This window comes from Electrona antarctica (genome assembly GCF_951216825.1).
Source record: "Electrona antarctica genome assembly, chromosome: 12".
Classification (NCBI taxonomy): Eukaryota; Metazoa; Chordata; class Actinopteri; order Myctophiformes; family Myctophidae; genus Electrona; species Electrona antarctica.
This window is the reverse complement of record NC_136793.1, coordinates 45,808,191-45,828,016: the sequence shown is the minus strand read 5'-3', so window position 1 is coordinate 45,828,016 and position 19,826 is coordinate 45,808,191. Positions and strand designations below refer to the sequence as shown.

The following is a 19,826-nucleotide window of genomic DNA, read 5'->3' as shown; positions in this document are numbered from 1 at the left end:
GAAGCCAATCTTAGCCAATCAGGATGGAGTCTGAGAAATCTGAAAGACCCGTTTCGTTGAATGGCTCTAGAGAGACTGTGTACCAATTTGCGTGATGTTTGGACAAAATCTGTAGGTGTACTGTCCAAAAACTTGTTTTGCACAAAGCGGCCTCCTTGTGGCGCTATAACAGGCCGTTCTGGAAATTGGCATCCAGGGAGTGTGTGTGCAAAATTTGACATCGACCGGGTTAACGGTGCCAGAGATTAGCTGTTCACAGACGGAAGGACACACACACGGACACACGGACGGAGTGCAAAACATACTCTCTCCCCATGCCTTCGGCCTGGAGGAGACAACAACAATATTATCTGAACACAAAACTGCTATACGCACAGGCAACATTGAATAATGCCCATGGCTGAACAATATCTTGAGGCTAGACATGGTTCACCCTCATCTCTGCGCTTTGTAGGGGTTGAACAAGTTACCACCACCAGAGGGGGGTAAACTTCCCAAGTTGTTATCTCAGAGAGAAATGTTCTGGATTTATGAGCTCAGCACTATGCAACCACAGATGACTTTTCCTTTTTGTAATTGATTACAATTGATTGATTAAAATTGATCATTGATAATAAGTAAGGACCTCCCCTCTACACAGGTGGGGATGATCAAAATGTTGGTTTTAAAAGAGGAACCCACATCCCCAGTATCACTTTGTAGTCTGCTCTGAAGAAGGCTCTGCCGAAACGTATCAGTGTTCTTAAATAAACATGAGAAATAGCATCTGAGCCAGTCGTGCATTTTTTTTATTTTGGAGTGCCGCTTTTTCCACTTAGTTGGTTTATGAGTTAAGTTATTTTCAAAGCTATATTATGAGTGTAGCGGAGTGGCTCAGAGCCTCTGCCTGATGGCCTCAAAAGTATATCTCCCCCAGTCCAGAGGGATGGTCTAGTGGTTAAGATGTTGGACTTTCACGCAGGAGGCCCGAGTTCGAATCCCGGGCGTTACATGAGAACCCACTGCCTCAACCAAGGTCGGTTTCCATGAAGCCCACCTGTTTTTCTTTCTTTAGGCCTACCTATTTAAAATGCTAATTTGTTAATTGAATGGGCTGCATTATAGCTGCTTGCAGCTATATTCTGTACTTTTACTTCTACTCCAGAGACAAAAATGTTGTACTTTTACTTCACTACAATTATTTGAAAACTTCAGTTACTAGTTACTTTGTATAGATTTAACCAATTGAGCCCTATTTAAACTTGGCCTATATGAAAATAGCAGATATACAAGCTCACACCACATTGTGACATGCAACATGTTGTGTACTTGTAGATCTGCTATTTACAAATGTTTTTGTTAATACATTTTAGACATAACGAGTACTAGTGGGAGGAGAGTGGGTTGGTCCTGGTTATGTAAGCACTGTTCTGTCATTGATCTGGGATAGTTTAGTCAGGAAGCGGAGCTGAGCACTCGGTCAAGAGCACGAAATGTCTACAAGTAAAGTCACATCCCAAACGGTAAACACAGGCCTCAAATGTCGTCGACCATCAAAGTGGACCGAAGGAGATGAACTATTTGGGTTTCGTAAAAAAGTCCAACAGCGTTTCAGCTGCATCAGAGGAGCGACAGAGGAGGTTGCTCCCCTTCCCCTTTCCCCAAGAGGACCACAACGGAAACAAGCCTAATAGTAGGGGAGCCTATCAATCAGATTCTGATGCCCGTGATTTTGGAATGTTAATTTTTGGAGACGGGTATATCTTGATTCTTGGGGTTACCAGAATGCCAAAAAAACATGTCTCCAATTTTTTCTGTTGAGTTTAGCATGTGCAATTAGCATAATTAGTTAATAAATTGTCAAAAACAGAAATGGCAATAACTTTGCTTCTAGGTAACTTATAAAGGTGATCTAAGAGTTTAAGTCCATGTTTGTGATGTCCAGAAATGCATCTGTTACCATTGTGAAGTCATACAACCTTTCCTAATTAGCATAATTGCCATAAATTATGCAAAAACATCAGCAAATTGCTGCATGTTTTACTTTTAGTCAACTTTGAAAACTTCCCACAGACTCTAAGTGTATGTTTATAACTCCAGGAATTATTATCATCTTATAAATAAATCATGCAACCTTTTGTCTAATAATAATTATGTAATAATCACACCAAAACCAGAAATAGCTATATTTCTTTGCTTTAAGTTAATTAATACTCATGATCTTATAGACAGTGTAAGTCTGTTTGCATGCTAGGATATGCAACCTCCTTATTAGTGTAATTTGCATCCCTCATATAAATCCAGTAAGACGCCTGAGGGCGAGAAGCGACCTCGCACTATAAGGGCTGCATGGCGAGCGCTGGTGCTTTGGAATGGGGGGGATCAGATCAACATATCCACCTGGGTGATGGCAGACTGCTGGGCAAGCGCTGGTGCTTTGGCATGGGGGGGGGGGGGTCAGATCAACATATGGAGTGAATTATGTACTGGCCATATATGGAGCGTGTCTTGAGTGTACAGGGTTTGATGAGGTCAGATCAACATATGGAATGTCAGAACAGGTCAGCTCCATATATAGAGATCTAAGGGTGGCAGTGTCTTGAGTGTACAGGGTCTGATGAGGGCCCAGGTTGGGCCGGACCTTAATTTTCGGGCCTGTTGAGAACTCTGTCTAGAGGGGGTGCATACTTAGTTTAGACTAGTCATTGGTAGGGTTGGGATTCGGATCCGGGTCCATTTCAGACCCGGTTCCGACATTGCGGATCCGGAGCCAGTTCCATCGTTTTATTATTAATGGTTCCCCAAACGGTTCTCATCAGTCGTCATTTAGCTCCGCTGTGTCTGTGCATGCATGCATGCAGAGCCAAGTTACTGGGGTGACGTCTACTACTTGACATGAGTGAGTAGATTAATCTTGTGACTCGTGTAGGCGTATTGATTTTGAGATATTTCCTCAATGTGGACGTGCAACTGATGCAAGTTGCAACACCCTTTGCAGGAAACTATGGCATCACATTTATTGCACTTTGCGATGAGTGAGTGAGTGGGGCGGATACCACTGTTCTGTGCATTCAGCAAGCGGTCACCGCCGCGGAGCGAGTGTGGTTAACAGAGAGGGAAATGACTCTGAGGCTGACGACGCAAAGTGCAATAAATGCGATGCCATAGTTTCCTGCAAAGGTTGTTGCAACTTGCACCAGTTGCACCACATCCACATTGAGGAAACATCTCAAAATCAATCAACTATAGAGCCATGAATTAAATAAAAATCAATTTGTCTGCACTTATTTTTACAACTTATAAGCAACTCAACTGCTTTTGATTTGGCTCTAAATTAATCGTGCAACTGTTGAGAGCCCAGCCTTTAGGTGCATATACCTCCATACATTGATTACTTTATAAACAGTTTGCAGAAAAAGCACAGGAACGTAGCCTACAGTTCAATACAAGGTCTGCTAAGAGGATTTTATAACCCAAGAAAGCACTGGCTTGTTTCCATTAGGGTAACTGGGGTCCTTAATATTACATTAATCTGAACATTAAAGACACAACATTTGTCACCACACCAATATCATTATTGCAATGTGTACTGTATATTTAATATACCTAATATACCTCATAATTGTAAAGTGCAAATACAATAATTGAATTTGTGTTTATTAAGTACTTGGTTAGGTTAGTTATAATATAAGCATAATATATGTCAGAAAAAAAGGGGAAAAAGATAATATTAGGAACCGTTAAGGGAACCGTTAGGAACCGGAACCGTTAAGAGGGATCCGGTAAATACCGGAACCATTAAAATCCTAACAAATCCCAACCCTAGTCATTGGTTAGACATGGGTTAAGGTTAGGTTTAGGTGTGCTGCCCCGTGGGAGGTTAGGGTTAGGGTGAGGGTTTGAGGTTGTAGTTGTAGGACTAATGACTGGTCTAACCAATGACTAGTCTAAACCAAGTACTGTCTAAACTAAGTAGTAAGTACTGCACCCGTCTAGAGTTTAAATGGACAGGTATCAGTCAAAAGGGAGACATCAAAGAGGAAGGATGGATGGGGAAGGATCAACATAATGTCCGGAATGTCAGAACAGGTCAGCTATATATGGAGATCTAAGGGTTTGAGGTTTGAGGTCAGATGTACAGTTGCTTGCCAATATTGATGACATCAGGGATCTCCATCCCTGATGATGTCACGTGATGTCACGAGGCATGACCAAACAACTGACTGACAAGAAATGCATAATTTCATAGCCTAGTAAATGCGACCTGTGGTCGCAATAAAGAACAATATGGGAAATGATCACAGCATTATCAGATTGTTTATTCTAATATTTACAGAAAGTTTTGAAAACACATTTAATTGAAGGGCCTTCATCCTTGTCGTCGTCAGCGTCAATCCCCAACAGATGTGCCTTGTTTACATTACCACACACCTCTATCATCTGCCCTACACATGCACATCTCGGAGCAGTTAAAAATTTGAGATTGACAAGAACAATATGACATGCACTGCAGACACATTTGATCAGTTGGGTAATGGTGGCTGGGGCGTGGGTATCCTGTGTTGTGACTGGCACCAGTTGAGCTCCCTCAGCGTCCCATCCATATTCAGTTGCTGGTGGCATCTGTGGGTTAGGTATGTGCTGCGTCAGAACTGAGCCTTTTTGTAGCTCATAGAGTATATAGCAACTGCAGATACCACCTCCACACCTGTTTAGGCCTGGCCAACAGGTTAAATTCCCTTGCCAGCAAAATGGCCTGTCTGGTCAGCTCCAGAGACGCCATGGAACCCTGGTAAGGCTGAAGTCGTCGTTTTACCAAGTGCCTACACTACTGGCTCCAGCGATGATACGTTTTTTGTTCCCCACACCGGTGATGAAATAGATGTCCTTGCACAGCTGATGGTACCGTCGGATTGTAAAAACAAAGACATCAGTGTCAGGGGACTCAATGTAGAGCTGTGTTGCCCCGGGCCCATAAGTGGTAGGGGCTCGGGGTTTGCCACCCTGGTGTCGGTCAAATATTACATGGATCCCACTATGTTCTTTGGTCTCCCTGTCCAGTGTGGCTATGAAGTGGTCAGGCAGGGGACAACTGTCAAAAAAGATTGAAGCATTTGTTTGCCAGCTGTACGAGCCTGGTACAAATCCTGTGGATGTTGGTGAGCTCAAACAATTAGAAGCAGAGAAGCTGCCACCTACACAAGCAGCATTAAATCAAGCCATTGCCCTCTCACATCATCAGGCAATGGTATGGGATCAGGACCATGTACCTAACCCACAGATGCCACCAGCAACTGAATATGGATGAGACGCATCACTGAGGGAGCAAAGATTAATAATTAATTGGAGACATGTGTTTTTGGCATTCTGGTAACTCCAAGAATCAAGATATGCATGTCTCCAAAAATTAACATTCCAAAATCACGGAAATTGATAGGCTCCCCTACTATAACGGCTTTCTTGTGACTCTATCCTTTTGAAATGTATTTTTCAATAAAGTAATCAATAAAAATAAAAATAAAAGACAGCCAGAGATCTACCAGGCAGCCATGCTGAAGCAGCCTGTGATAAAGTTACACAGAATAGAGAAGGAACAGATCTACCAGGAAGCCATGCTGAAGCAGCCTGTGTTAAAGTTACACAGAATAGAGAAGGAACAGATCTACCAGGAAGCCATGCTGAAGCAGCCTGTGTTAAAGTTACACAGAATAGAGAAGGAACAGATCTACCAGGAAGCCATGCTGAAGCAGCCTGTGTTAAAGTTACACAGAATAGAGAAGGAACAGATCTACCAGGAAGCCATGCTGAAGCAGCCTGTGTTAAAGTTACACAGAATAGAGAAGGAACAGATCTACCAGGAAGCCATGCTGAAGCAGCCTGTGATAAAGTTACACAGAATAGAGAAGGAACAGATCTACCAGGAAGCCATGCTGAAGCAGCCTGTGTTAAAGTTACACAGAATAGGTAAGTGCATGTTGTTATGACAACTGTACACTTTTATTTCATCTGACTTCAACAGAAAGCAGATGTACAGAAATGTTGTCAGTTTACTCGGTGGAGTAACAGAGTAATGCGTCCTCCCACCACTAAATCAACTGTTGATAAGGGGTGTGTGTGTGTGTGTGTGTGTGTGTGTGTGTGTGTGTGTGTGTGTGTGTGTGTGTGTGTGTGTGTGTGTGTGTGTGTGTGTGTGTGTGTGTGTGTGTGTGTGTGTGTGTGTGTGTGTGTGTGTGTGTGTGTGTGTGTGTGTGTGTGTGTGCGTGCGTGCGTGCGTGCGTGCGTGCGTGCGTGCGTGCGTGCGTGCGTGCGTGCGTGCGTGCGTGCGTGCGTGCGTGCGTGCGTGCGTGCGTGCGTGCGTGCGTGCGTGCGTGCGTGCGTGCGTGCGTGCGTGCGTGCGTGCGTGCGTGCGTGCGTGCGTGCGTGCGTGCGTGCGTGCGTGCGTGCGTGCGTGCGTGCGTGCGTGCGTGCGTGCGCGCGCGCGCGCACGCACGCACGCACGCACAGACAGAGCTGAAGTCATCAGGCAGGCCAGGACTGTTCCAATGGCCAATCTCTGCCTGGCAGTTGCTGCTGTCATGACTACAATTTGAACATTGTCAGTTGATAATACAACACATGCAGCTTGCATGTTATTTTAAAACATTTTATGATTTTTCTCTCCTTATTCTCCATCCCAGATGATCCTGCCCAACCCAAACATATCTATAGAAGAAATAGACGCCTCAAACATCACCAGGGAATTCATACAGGGTTGAAGCCCTGTATAGGCCTACCACTGTGATCAGTGGTAAACGGTTCAGCCAGAGCAGTCATCCACATAAGTTCTTTCAAAAATCAATATAATCTTTGGTATATTGGACAACAATGGACCTTATCAGCAGACTTAATAATGATTTTATCATTTTTACTAAGTTCTTCTAGAGCTTTGTGCTCCAATGCTGTGATATTTTGGCGTTTAGTAAATGGGGGTTCATAGCCGAATATCAAACCAATGAAAAGGGTTGAGAGTCAACAGGGCTAAAAGAGCTTTTCATCTACGGTGCAAAGAGGACGTGCAGGGTCTTCAACAACCAGTCAGTGCCTATAGGACGTCTACAGTTACATAATGACAGCCTGACACAAACAGTCTGCCATCAGGCCTTAGGTAGTGTACACACTACGGTCCTTTGAAGAAACAGGCACAACATTATTATTATAATTTTTTTAACATTTTTCTGGTCAAACTGAGTGCTTATAAAAGAATAGCAAATAGTATGATAGTATGATAAATTGACTTCTGATAGATGTGGCCTGTGGAATGTACACAAATATACAGAGCTACTCCTCTGAGCTAATGGTCTGGCTGTGCACTGCTATCAGTCACTGAGACACCTTCACAGCAGCAGCCGTGGCCGGTAGGCACTGCTAGTGCTAGGCAAAGCAGCTGACTGACAGGCTGGGGGGGTGACAAACAATTAACACAGAGATCCGGTGCTCATTTCTGGCAGCTTGTCTATAAAAGATCACTACATTTGAGGTGATGAATATGCCATACAGCTGCTCAATGTTGATTACATTCACATGCTGCACCTACTAGTTTAATACGATGATTTTTATATTTGGCGAATCGCATGATGGCCAAACAGAAAAAATAAATAAAATAAAAACAATTGATTTTTTTTGTTTTATTCATAAAAGATAGGTAGTGTGAACATACCCTTACTGTAGTGTCATTCATTCATTCATTCACTCACTCCTCTCCAGAAATGACAGTTGACTAAATATGATGGGGGTTGTGCATTTTGGTGGTAGATAAAAGTGTGTGTGTGTGTGTGTGTGTGTGTGTGTGTGTGTGCGTGTGTGCGTGTGTGTGTGGGAGGGGGGTTCAGGTGGTGGTCACCACAGAGCAGGCTGTACATCGGTGTGACAACTTCAACCTGACCACAAGCCTGAATCTTGCAAAAAGCACCTGCCTCTCTGCAACGACCATCTCCGCAGATCTCTGCACAAACATTCGCTGAACACGCACAATGTTGTTTTCTATATGTCAAGAATATAATATGCAGAATTAGTGAATGCATATGTAGTGGAATGAGCTTATTTCCCCTCCCTGCGTATCCCTAGTTATGTGACGCGACGCCCCCCTAATCACCCTCATTCAGAAATATTTTAATGGACTATTAGGTCAAATATGTTGGTGATGGTGTGATAATATTCATGTTTTCTAGTTTTGAAAGCATTGCTTCCTATAGGCCTGTATGTTTGTTTTAAATATTATCTTTATATTATTACAAAGATATCAGTGCCCCTGCAGTTTTTGTGCTTCATTTCTTTCTTTGCTGTGTGTGTGTGTGTGTGTGTGTGTGTGTGTGTGTGTGTGTGTGTGTGTGTGTGTGTGTGTGTGTGTGTGTGTGTGTGTGTGTGTGTGTGTGTGTGTGTGTGTGTGTGTGTGTGTGTGTGTGTGTGTGTGTGTGTGTGTGTGTGTGTGTGTGTGTGTGTGTGTGTGTGTGTGTGTGTGTGTGTGTGTGTGTGTGTGTGTGTGTGTGTGTGTGTGTGTGTGTGTGTGTGTGTGTGCGCGACATGTGTACGACTTCAAATTTGACACACGCGTTCCACACCCCCACAGGGAGTGCAGTGCCCGGCCTTGAGTCGGTGGCATGCAGCATTATCCAGAACCACCACAAAAGGCTCTGCCAGTGGACCTAATGAGCCCAACTCCCCTCACCTGTCCAATTTCCAGCCTCAGCCAATTGATTGCCATGGCAACCCCACACCTGCCAATTGATTACTTAACCAGTCCACCTTTCACAGTCAGTTTGCACTCTTCAGGCACAGGCAGACAGACAAATACAGAGATCTCCATGTGGGAGACAGACAGACAGTTAAAATGGGTGCTATGACAATGGGTATTGCATACTACAGAGATCTCCATATACAGTATGGGCACAAAAGGGACACAGACAGATAGTTAAAACGGGTGCTATGACAACGGACATTGTATCGTTTCCAAGTAGGCCGATGGGCAGGTACAGCAGTAGCTTTTAAGACTGATTGTATGGCTTGTGAACAAATGAAGTGCTCACGCATGCTAAATGGCCTCTCTGCAGAAATTCTCCATTGCTTTTGATAGCAGTTTATTGGTGCAGGTGCAGCCAAATGCCTACATTGATATAGTTCACTCTTTTAATCTGCATTGTTCAGCCATTTTAGATGTAATTGGACAATTAGACACACACACACACACACACACACACACACACACACACACACACACACACACACACACACACACACACACACACACACACACATTTAATACTTATTTTGTATTTATGTTCACATAATGTGTGTGTGTGTGTGTGTGTGTGTGTGTGTGTGCGCGTGTGTGTGTGTGTGCGTGTGTGTGTGTGTGTGCGTCGTGCACGGTGCGTGCGTGTGTGTGCACTTGCTTGCAGACCGTCAGAGTTAACACTCACTATGGAGGAACTTTAGCTTCTTGTCAACAAGAAAGGTGTGAATACATCCAAACCACATGATGATGAACTTAGAGATATGAAGAGCTGACATGTCACTAATCAACACATAGACGACAGCAGCACTAGAGCAGAGGATGTGGTCACAGACAGAGCAGCATGTACATCATGCTTATTGACCAGAAATGACACGCGTGAATTCGCGAAACCTTCAAGCCGACCACAAGCCTGAGCCTTGCTAAGAACACCTGCTTCTCTGCCGATCTCTGTACAAACATAATGTTGTGTTTTCTATACGTCAATTAACTGTAGATGCCGTATATTATGTCACCATGTTGCTACTTATAATCTGGTGAACAAATGCAAAACTTTTCAGATATCTGTTGGGCTTCTCTGCCTTTATTGATGATAGTTATTGTATATTAGTGGATTGAGCTTATTTCCCCCCCTGCGTATCCCTAGTTATGTGACACGACGCCCCCCTAATCACCCTCATTCAGTACAGCCGTGCAGACACCTGACTGCTGGCGGATTAATATGGTGCTGTGCAAGGCCATCAGTAGCTGGCTGGCTTGTGTCTGCCTTCTGGTGTGTTAGGTTAGGTGCAGGAGAATTGGCATTATTGTAATTGTGTTAACAATTCCCACATTTTTCACAGATTTTGCCTATATAATGAGGCATATCTTATGGTATTGCTTTTTATATCCCCCCCCCCCCTGATGTTTAAAATGTGTTGTGATGTTTTAACATTAAAGAAGAGTTTAATGCTTTAATATATTTTGATGAGAATTTTTTGTATGGACTATTAGGTCAAATATAGGTATATATGTTGGTGATGGTGTGATAATAACAGGCCTGTATGTTTGTTTTAAATATTATCTTTGTTTTATTACAAAGATATCAGTGCCCCTGCAGTTTTTGTCCTTTATTTCTTTCTTTGATGAGGTTGTGTGTGTGCGTGTGCGTGCGTGCGTGCGTGCGTGCGTGCGCGCGCGTGCGCGGTTGTAGTGCACGTAACTTGAGATCCGTTTGCCCCACTGACTTCAAATTTGACACACGCGTTCCACACCCCCACAGGGAGTGCAGTGCCCGGCCTTGAGTCGGTGGCATGCAGCGTTATCCAGAACCACCACAAAAGGCTCTGCCAGTGGACCTAATGAGCCCAACTCCCCTTACCTGTGCAATTTCCAGCCAATTAACCCCACACCTGCCAATTGATTACTTAACCAGTCCACTTTTCACAGTCAGTTTGCACTCTTCAGGCACAGGCAGACAGACAAATACAGAGATCTCCATGTGGGACACAGACAGATAGTTAAAACGGGTGCTATGACAACATTCCCAGTAGTAGGCCGATTGGCAGGTACAGCAGTAGCTTTTAATACTGATTGTATGGCTGGTGAACAAATTAAGTGCTCACGCATGCTAAATGGCCTCTCGGCAGAAAGGTTCTCCATTGCTTTTGATAGCAGTTTATTGGTGCAGGTGCAGTTCACTTCACTCTTTTAATCTGCATTGTTCAGCCATTTTAGATGTAATTGGACAATTAGACACACGCACGCACACAGGCACGCACTCACGCACACGCCCGCACGCCCACCCACCCACCTACACCCACTCCATCTGTGGGTGTGTGTGTGTGTGTGCATGTGTGTGCGTGAGACGTGTGTGCGTGTGTGTGCACTTGCTTGCAGACCGTCAGAGTTAACACTCACTATGTAGTGCAGGAGGAACTTTAGCTTTTTGTCAACAAGAAAGGTGTGAATACATCCAAACCACATGAGGATGAACTTAGAGATAGTAAGAGCTGACATGTCACTAATCAACACAGCAGCAACGACAGCAGCACTAGAGCAGAGGATGTGGTCACAGACAGAGCAGGATGTACATCATGCTTATTGACCAGAAATGACACGCGTGAATTCGCGAAACCTTCAAGAACCTGCTAAGAACACCTGCTTCTCTGCCGATCTCTGTACAAATGTACGCTGAAAACACACAATGTTGTGTTTTCTATACGTCAATTAACTGTAGATGCCGTATATTATGTCACCATGTTGCTACTTATAATCTGGTGAACAAATGCAAAACTTTTTAGATATCTGTTGGGCTTCTCTGCCTTTATTGATGATAGTTATTGTATATTAGTGGATTGACCTTATTTTCCCCCCTGCTATCCCTAGTTATGTGACACGACGCCCCCCTAATCACCCTCATTCAGTACAGCCGTGCAGACACCTGGCTGCTGGTGGATTAATATGGTGCCGTGCAAGGCCACCAGTAGCTGGCTGGCTTGTGTCTGCCTTTTGGTGTGTTACGTCTTTGGTGCAGGAGAATTGGCATTATTGGAATTGTGTTAACAATTCCCACATTTTTCACAGATTTTGCCTATATAATGAGGCATATCTTATGGTATTGCTTTTTGGGCTAAATTTGGCCATAGCAAATGTGATGATGTCAGCACATTTGGGCAAGTTGCTATGGCCACATTTAGCCCAATGAGTGTTTTTGTGCAAAACTAATGCTTGAAATGGATTCAGCATCATGAAAACCCCCTAGTTTGACAGCTGACATGCTACTTAAAGCAAAAGGAAATTTAGAAAATATTGCCTTATAATTGGATGTCAATGGTGGCCATACTGTACAGGCCATTTTCAACACTTTCCCCTCAGACAATTCCAGGCAATTTTTTTCCTGTTATTCAGGATTATATTGAAGATGCAAAATGTTGCATCTTGGTTTTTTTGCAATTAGATTGAGGTCAAATTACATTATTACTGGACTATGTGGGACACAGACAGACAGTTAAAATGGGTGCTATGACAATGGGTATTGCATACTACAAGGAGTATAAAGTCTAAAAACCCAAAGCTTTTCTGGAAGATGCTTAGTGGCCCCGGCAGAAATAAGGAGCAATGTCCAATCTCACCAGAAGAGCTCTATGAACAGTCTTTCTGACTGGGATGTGCAAATGAGTCAGATACCAGAGGTTGATTTTTTGAAACACTCACCCATGACGACTAAATGCTAGATTCACAGATCAGGAAATTAACAAGGTTATTTCAAAATTAAAATCTGGCAAGGCAGCATTGATCAAGTCTTGAATGAGTACATCAAATGTACAGCAAGCATTTTCATGCCACTATATACAGTTTAATTTAAAGATCCTTGACTCTGGTATCTTCCCTGAAGATTGGACACTTGGCATGATGATCGTACCAATTTTCAAGAAAGGCAATACTGCCGACTGTGATAATTATAGAGGGATTACGCTTCTGAGTTGCATGGGTAAATTGTTCACAAATGTACTAAATGCAAGGCTGCTACATTTCTGTGAAGACAATTCTATCTTGAGGGAAACCCAGGCAGGCTTTAGAAATAACTACTCCACCAGTGACCATATTTTTCTCTTGAAGCACATTGTTGAATTATTTTGCTTTAAGAAGAAGAGATTATTCTGTTCCTTTATAGATTACAGTAAGGCATTCGATAAAGTCTGGAGGGATGCCCTTTGGTATAAACTAAATATGCCTACTATAATCTAAAGTAGGCATCATTGGTACATTTATGGATATAGTAATGAATATGTATAAAACGTTAAATCGTGTGTTTTTGTTAATGGCATGAAATCAGATTTCTTTGTAAATTTAGCTGGAGTAAGACTGGGGGAAAATCTGTCACCATTATTGTTCTCATTGTTTATCAACGACCTGGAGGATTACCTTATTCACAATGGCTGTCAGTCTATTAATTTTGACGACCCACTTATTGATGAACTATTTCCAGCTTTTGTTATTATTATACGCGGATGACACAATTGTCATGTCAAATACAAAGGAGGGATTGCAGAAGGCAATAGACCTGATGTGTGGTTTCTGTGAAAAATGGAAATTGAAAATCAATAGTGAAAGAACAAAGGTCACAGTCTTTGGATGTAGAAAAGCTGACACTAGCAAATTAAAGTTTGTTTGCAATGGAGTCAATCTAGAGATTGTCCATAGTTTCAAATACCTTGGAGTTATTATGAATTATAACGGATAATTTAAGATTCGAATAATTGCACAAGCAGGCCTCACGTGCCATGTACTCCCTCCTTAGTAAATGTAGATAATTTGATTTACCAGTAAATGTTGCACTAGATCTTTTTGACAAATTGGTCTCACAGTCACCAGTCATGCTGTACACATGTGAAATCTGGGGGTTCGAAAAAAATTACATCTTACATTTCTCAAGTATATCCTAAAAGTTAAAACAAGTACCTGTAGTAATATGGTGTATGGTGACTGGTGAGCTGGGGAGGTACCCAATTTGTATCTCTGTTAAAAAGAGAGACGGATACTGGGCCCGGTTGATCGAAGGAAAAGAGGGTAAACTGAGTCGAATAATGTACGACTGTCTGCTTAACCTGTTTAACACAGGTGTTCATGTGTCACCTTGGGTTGCACAGGTGAAGAAAATATTGGACGACTGTGGTATGTCTTACATTTGGTTGGCCAAACAAAGGTTGAAAGACCAGTTTTTGCAAAAGTGGCAAAGTGAACTCAATAGTTGTGACACCTAAGTTGAATACAAACAAGAGTTCAAACTAGAACAATAATAAGTATAGACAGGCTATTTGCAACTTTAGGCTAAACAACACAAGAATTCCAAAGGTCATTGGTAGATATAAAGGACTGGAAAGAAGTCAGAGGATTTACTTATGTAATGAAGCCAGAATTTGAAATGGATGGAATGTACTAGCATCAGGCAAAAATACCTGCCAATTTATTTTATTACCCACCCATCTATGTTTAAATTAATTGCATTACTAAAATCTGAAAAACAAAAAGTAATCTATAAATTGGGTGCTTTTCTGAAAAATGTTCTTCCACTTTTTATAAATATGTGCTCCATACCATGTGATCATGGTCGTGAGGTCATGATGATGATAGTTATATATGAGTGAAATAGAGACCAAGTGAAATGTGTATCAGAGTATGGTCAATGCTGAGTGAAGATTGAAAGCAGCCTCGCATCACCAGACTTTCCAAGGACCGGTCTAGATCACACCTAGACCAGTCCTTGCAAATAAAACATTTTAGAACCACTAGTACTAGTTGGACTCCTAGTCCTAATATGCCATAGTGTCATAGTTGATAAGTGTCAAGCATATTCTAAAGAAAGCCTGGAGACTTGACATTCAGTAATTCTGTCTTATGATGAATGGTATAAAAAAAGAAAATCTAAAATGTTCCACGGACAAGACCAAGTCTTTGCCACAGGCACATTTGTCTATGTACAGGACATGTTGATGACCCCTGAACAAAACAGTTTTAAGGCCAGTCCACACCAATGCAACTCCATTGGGGATAATGGTTAGCCTGGTTTCCAGCCCATAGACCCCACCCACTCGACTGAGCGCACTGGCTCTTTTCAAGAGCTGGAGGCTCTCAGAGTCTGACAATCAGGCTAGATAATGGTTGCATTGTTGTAAGGAGTTGCATTGGTGTGGCGGCTGTGGCCTGGCCTTTAGAAAAGCTCTGCAGTGTCTCAACAAACGATGAACTGGAACATAATATGTACATACCATCAGGTGGCCAATGTTGGGGAAAGACTTGGAGACAAAGTTGAGGTGCTTCGAATCGGTCTCATTCATCCTCCAACTCCTTTCCAATTTAGCTTCGATATCGTACACAATCTTCCCATAAGTCCCTTTGAAGGAGGATGGCATGGATCTGCAACGATAAACCAGACGCATCTTGTCCATTCATTGTAATGCTAAAGTTGTGTGTGTGCATGTGTGTGTGTGTGCCATCAAAGCTGCAGCATCACTTGGACTGGAGTCAACCAACCAACCAACCAACCACTTAAAATAAAATCCTGTCTCACGTCTCTCAACAGTCAACAGACATTGATGAGACAATCGGCTAATTAATTTCTCTCAGCTAAGGGGTCAATTTGGCCTAATTTGGCCTGAAGATCGACTACTCAATTACTACAGTGCTTGTTCAGGGTGTGGCTGTTCGGACTGGAGTGGACAGGATAGACATGTGTGCTGCAGTGGTGTCGTGCAGGGTAACGTGTCATTGTTCAGACCGCTCATTAGTCCGACCCATTACTAACCCAATCCCAAACCATAACCGCACGTGGAAGCCACAGGGTCTTAACCGGCCACGTAGTCGGACTAACGGGATGTCGTTCGTTTTTCATGTCAAGGACCCCCGAAATGTATATGTATTTGGCTGCGGACCCCCGTCTCAAAATAGAGACCCCCCGGAAGCAAAGTTTTGAGTTAAAGACGTAAAGAATATATGTAAAGATTTGCACCAATTTTCACAATTAAAAAAAAGCGAATCTACAAGCTCATAGTGCAGCACGAATTGACACACCATGAGCGTGTTGTATATTTGCTATTTTTTAATAGCTAAAATCTAAAATGACACAATTTCCCGGTTTTAATGGATTAAGACCAAACCGATTCAACTTCTTGATCCGATGGCAATTACAGTAGGCTACATTTTGATTTGTTGCCGTTAATACGATGCACAACTAAAAACTAAACAACTTGGAGATAGAGATAATGGTGTGTACACAGACAGTTACACACCATTTAACACCCTTTACGTGTGTTGGTTAAAAAAAATATTGAACCAATGAAATGTATAAAGTGCTTCGGACAAAACCTAACTCCATTGGACCCTCAAACTTAGTCTGGCTTGGCCATACTAATATCACACTGTAATCCGGGGGAAAAAATTGCTCCGGCAGATTTGCGTCTGGCCACTGCGAGGCTACCTCAAACTGTCTGCTAAAGCAGCTAACTCCACCACGTACCACGTACAATACCAACTTTGATGAGGCAGTATTGCATTGTCTTAAAAATATAGCCTAAGGTTTTCTTCATTTCCTGAAAAAGAAAATTCCCACCCCCAGAAAAATGAACATTTTGGAGTTGGGTGGTTTCTTCCCAATAGCAGAGATATGATACATCTGTTCACTCTAATTCAGTGGTTTTCAATCACTGGTCCGGGGACCACCAGTGGTCCTTGAGGGGGCTCCAGGTGGTTGCCAAAAGTGTAAAATGAAACCAATTTTTTGTCCTTTTAGGCCCAAACCACACCAGCTACAACTCCTTGCAACAAAACAAACCACACCAGCTACAACTCCTTGCAACAAAACAAACCACAACAATGCAACTCCTTGCAACATGCCATTGGGAATAACGGTTGCAAGACTGCAAGGACTTGCAGTTGCATGGCGACCGTTGGGTGTGGTTAGGGCTTATGGGTCCATTTGGTTTCATTTTACGCTCTCAAGAGTTCAATTATAGTTAAACATAATATTGAATTTACAGTCTACACAATAGAGACAGTATAATTGTTATTTTGATCAACGTTTGCCTGTTATCTCTCCTAATGGTACCAACATCAATACAGCATGGATAGTGGACAAAATAGTATTTAACAGTAGTAAACAAGTACAAAATATTTCTTTAGTTTTGTGTCCGAGAGGCTATAATGCCATCAAATGGTGGTCCGTGGCTCAAATTCTGAATAAATAATGGGCCTGATATGAAAATGGTTGAAAAACCACTGGTATAATGCATGCATGATCTGCTAACAAGGTTTCATCATTTCAACAGAATTATTCTCACTCACCCCGCTGGAATTTTCAAGCAGAATGGAAAGTGATGGATCCCTCTGGGAAGAACCTTATCTGCACGGGAAATGGTTGTGGTTACATTAATATATTATCCCAGCAAGTGTCAGTGGTGTAAAGTAACTATAAGTACATTTACTTAAGTACTGTATTTGTGTAGCTACAATTTTGAGGTATTTGTAGGCCTATACTATACTTGAGTATCTTCAATTTCCAATACTTTTGCTTCTACTCCACTACATCTCGGATACAAATATTGTACTTTTACTCCACTAGCTACATTTATTTGAAAACTTTTGTTACATTTCGTCCATTTGATGCAACGCATTGTGAGCTTGTAAATCTGCTATTTTTATAAAATATTTTTTTAGACATTTTAAAATGTGTGAAATGGGACATTTGCATAATGAAGACTGAGTACTTTCTACTTTTCAATCTTGTAACAGAGTATTTCTACATTGAAGTATTGATACTTTTACTTGAGTAAAGAATGTGAGTCCGTTTTCTACCACTGGCAAGTATGCACCTAGGCTGTCTATTTACTTTGAGTCATCATGGGCTCAATATGATAGCCTAAGGTGTGGATGGTACTGATACCGGTATGTGATTACTTACTACTTACTACAATATGAAGGTTGAAGGTGTTCTTAAATGTTTACATAAAACGAATTAGCACAGAAGTAAAGATAAAGGATATAAGTAATTATTTTAAAATAAAAAAAACACTATAAAACAAAACATTAAAGAGTGAGTGAGAGCAATACTGCAGAGGAATCATTGCAGGACATGCACATTCATTTTCTCGCACAGAACACATTTAGTCTGCAACACATTTAGTCTGCAACAACTGCAAGCCTGCAAACATGTCATGCACACAATGAAGAAAGCCACCTGTAGTAGTAGTTACTACTCAGTACTTACATGAACCCTACGACGACGACTACTACTACCACCACCCTCACCCACATATAGAGGGTATATGCGCATGCATAAAGTGAATGGCAAATCGAGTGGCAAAGTGAGTGACAAAGTCAGTTTAACGTCGTTTAACATCGTTAGATGTATGGGTTGTCAAGGCCAGAAAGTAGTGTTTTTCCCACTTAAAGTGTTCCCGCATAACTTCCTGGTATGATGATGATGTCACGCGCATATACCCTCTCTATTGTAAATCAGTGGTTCCCAAAGTTGGGTCCGGGGCCCCCTAGGGGTCCTTGATGGAGTTCCAGGGGGTCCCCAGGCAGCTAAATGACAGTTTGGAACCAAATGGACCCTTATGGGTCTATAACTCTTAGTTTACAAATGGAACCAAATGGACCCTAACTGTACACTCTCAGAGTTAAATTAACATTGATTTTTATTACAATATAAATTCGGGATCCCAGAGATGGAGATGCCATTAAATGGGGGTCCGTCCGTAGCATGTCAAACTGGGGGTCCTTGAAATTAAACGGGTTGAGAATCACTGCTAGAGCCGTAACCTTTTCAAATGGGGGGCTCCGCGGGCTAATTAGTGTCAATTTGGGGGTCCTTGACATGACAAAGTTTGGGAACCACTGTTGTAAACAGCACACACAGTATCATTTCTGGCCTCCTACCCTTCTCAACCAGAGACTGTTTCTCTTTGAAGAACCTCCTGTGCGCGTTGTAGTTGTACGTGCGGTCGTTGCGTCGCTCCGACCAGTGCACGTTGGCGTCTCCCTTGGCTTTGACGATCAGCGCCTCCACTTTAACGTCTTTCTCCAGCTCCACCGTTACTTTGCCGGTGATGTTGTCGCCCTCGGAGAACGTCCCGTAGTCGTTCAGGGCGTCATAAGTGACCTTAAACTGTTTTATTGAAGGCATTTTCTCGGCGTAGTGATACAAAAACTACAACAAATAGAGATTGGAGAGAAAAAGAAGAAAAAAAAACTAAACCAAAAGGATCGTCAGGCTGTCTGTGTATCCAGTTTTGTTTGTTCCTGCCCTGTATTGATGTAATTACGTTTACATTACTCGTTTTCTTGTCTATCCGCCCAGGCGTCCAGTCCAGTACTGAGGTAACGCTATCCTACTCCAGGCTTCTGAGGCTTGCCTTGAATGACTTGGCCAATGGCCACACCCTTAAACATGGACGGATAGGCTGGATCAGAGCCTTAGATATAGACAGAGTTACGCAAACTGCGTTCACTTCATGGGGCCAGTCCAATGGCGGCTCTCCTACATAGACTTCTATTGGGCGTGGGACTGGGGAAAACCAACTGGGCCAAGTCCTGGACCTGAAGTAGGCAGAAATGCATTGGACTCAGGCAACAGCCCAGCTTTAATGATCTTAAATCCCTTTATTTTAGATTGTTTTGTAGTAATAGTACAACATAAACAGTAAAGAGACTTTAGTTGTTACTGTACAATACTTTAAAACAGTTGTCATGTTGCACACATGCTTAAAATAGCTCTTGTTTGCGCCGCCCTCGTTGAAAACAATGTATTTCCAACTCCAGCTTGGCTCAGTTCAGGGCTGCATGAACAGCGCTCGGTTTCTGCCCCCTCTATATCGTAACTCTTCTATTAGATGGCTCTGGCCTGGATGTGTGCACTGTGCAGTGCCAGCAGGCGGACCCAGTAGAAAGACCTCTACTGCCACCAAGTGTAGAGTGGGCTCCAGATGGTAGTCACTGTCGCTGCAGGCCCCCCTCCAGAGCAGACTTTTGTTGTTTCGTTTTCTGTAGTCACTAGTCACAGTCTAGTCACAGTCAGTGCGCGTGCATGTGTGCGCGCACG

General features: G+C 42.6%; 1 protein-coding gene across 2 annotated transcripts in view; it reads right to left on the bottom strand.

The window, feature by feature from the left end:
- The window catches only part of LOC306934557 (arrestin domain-containing protein 3-like), a 33,212-nt gene extending 14,093 nt beyond the window's left edge, over nucleotides 1-19,119 (bottom strand). For both annotated transcript variants that reach the window (XR_013791319.1, XM_079517174.1), the window contains exons 1-3: nucleotides 18,665-19,119; nucleotides 17,069-17,126; nucleotides 14,998-15,145 (exon numbers count right to left, since the gene is read on the bottom strand). Coding sequence is in view for 1 of the 2 variants with exons in the window: in XM_079517174.1 (XP_079373300.1) it covers nucleotides 14,998-15,145; nucleotides 17,069-17,126; nucleotides 18,665-18,911 (453 nt within the window). In the remaining variant the exon portion in view is untranslated. The remainder of the gene's footprint in view (nucleotides 1-14,997; nucleotides 15,146-17,068; nucleotides 17,127-18,664) is intronic.
- Nucleotides 19,120-19,826: the final 707 nt, after the last annotated feature.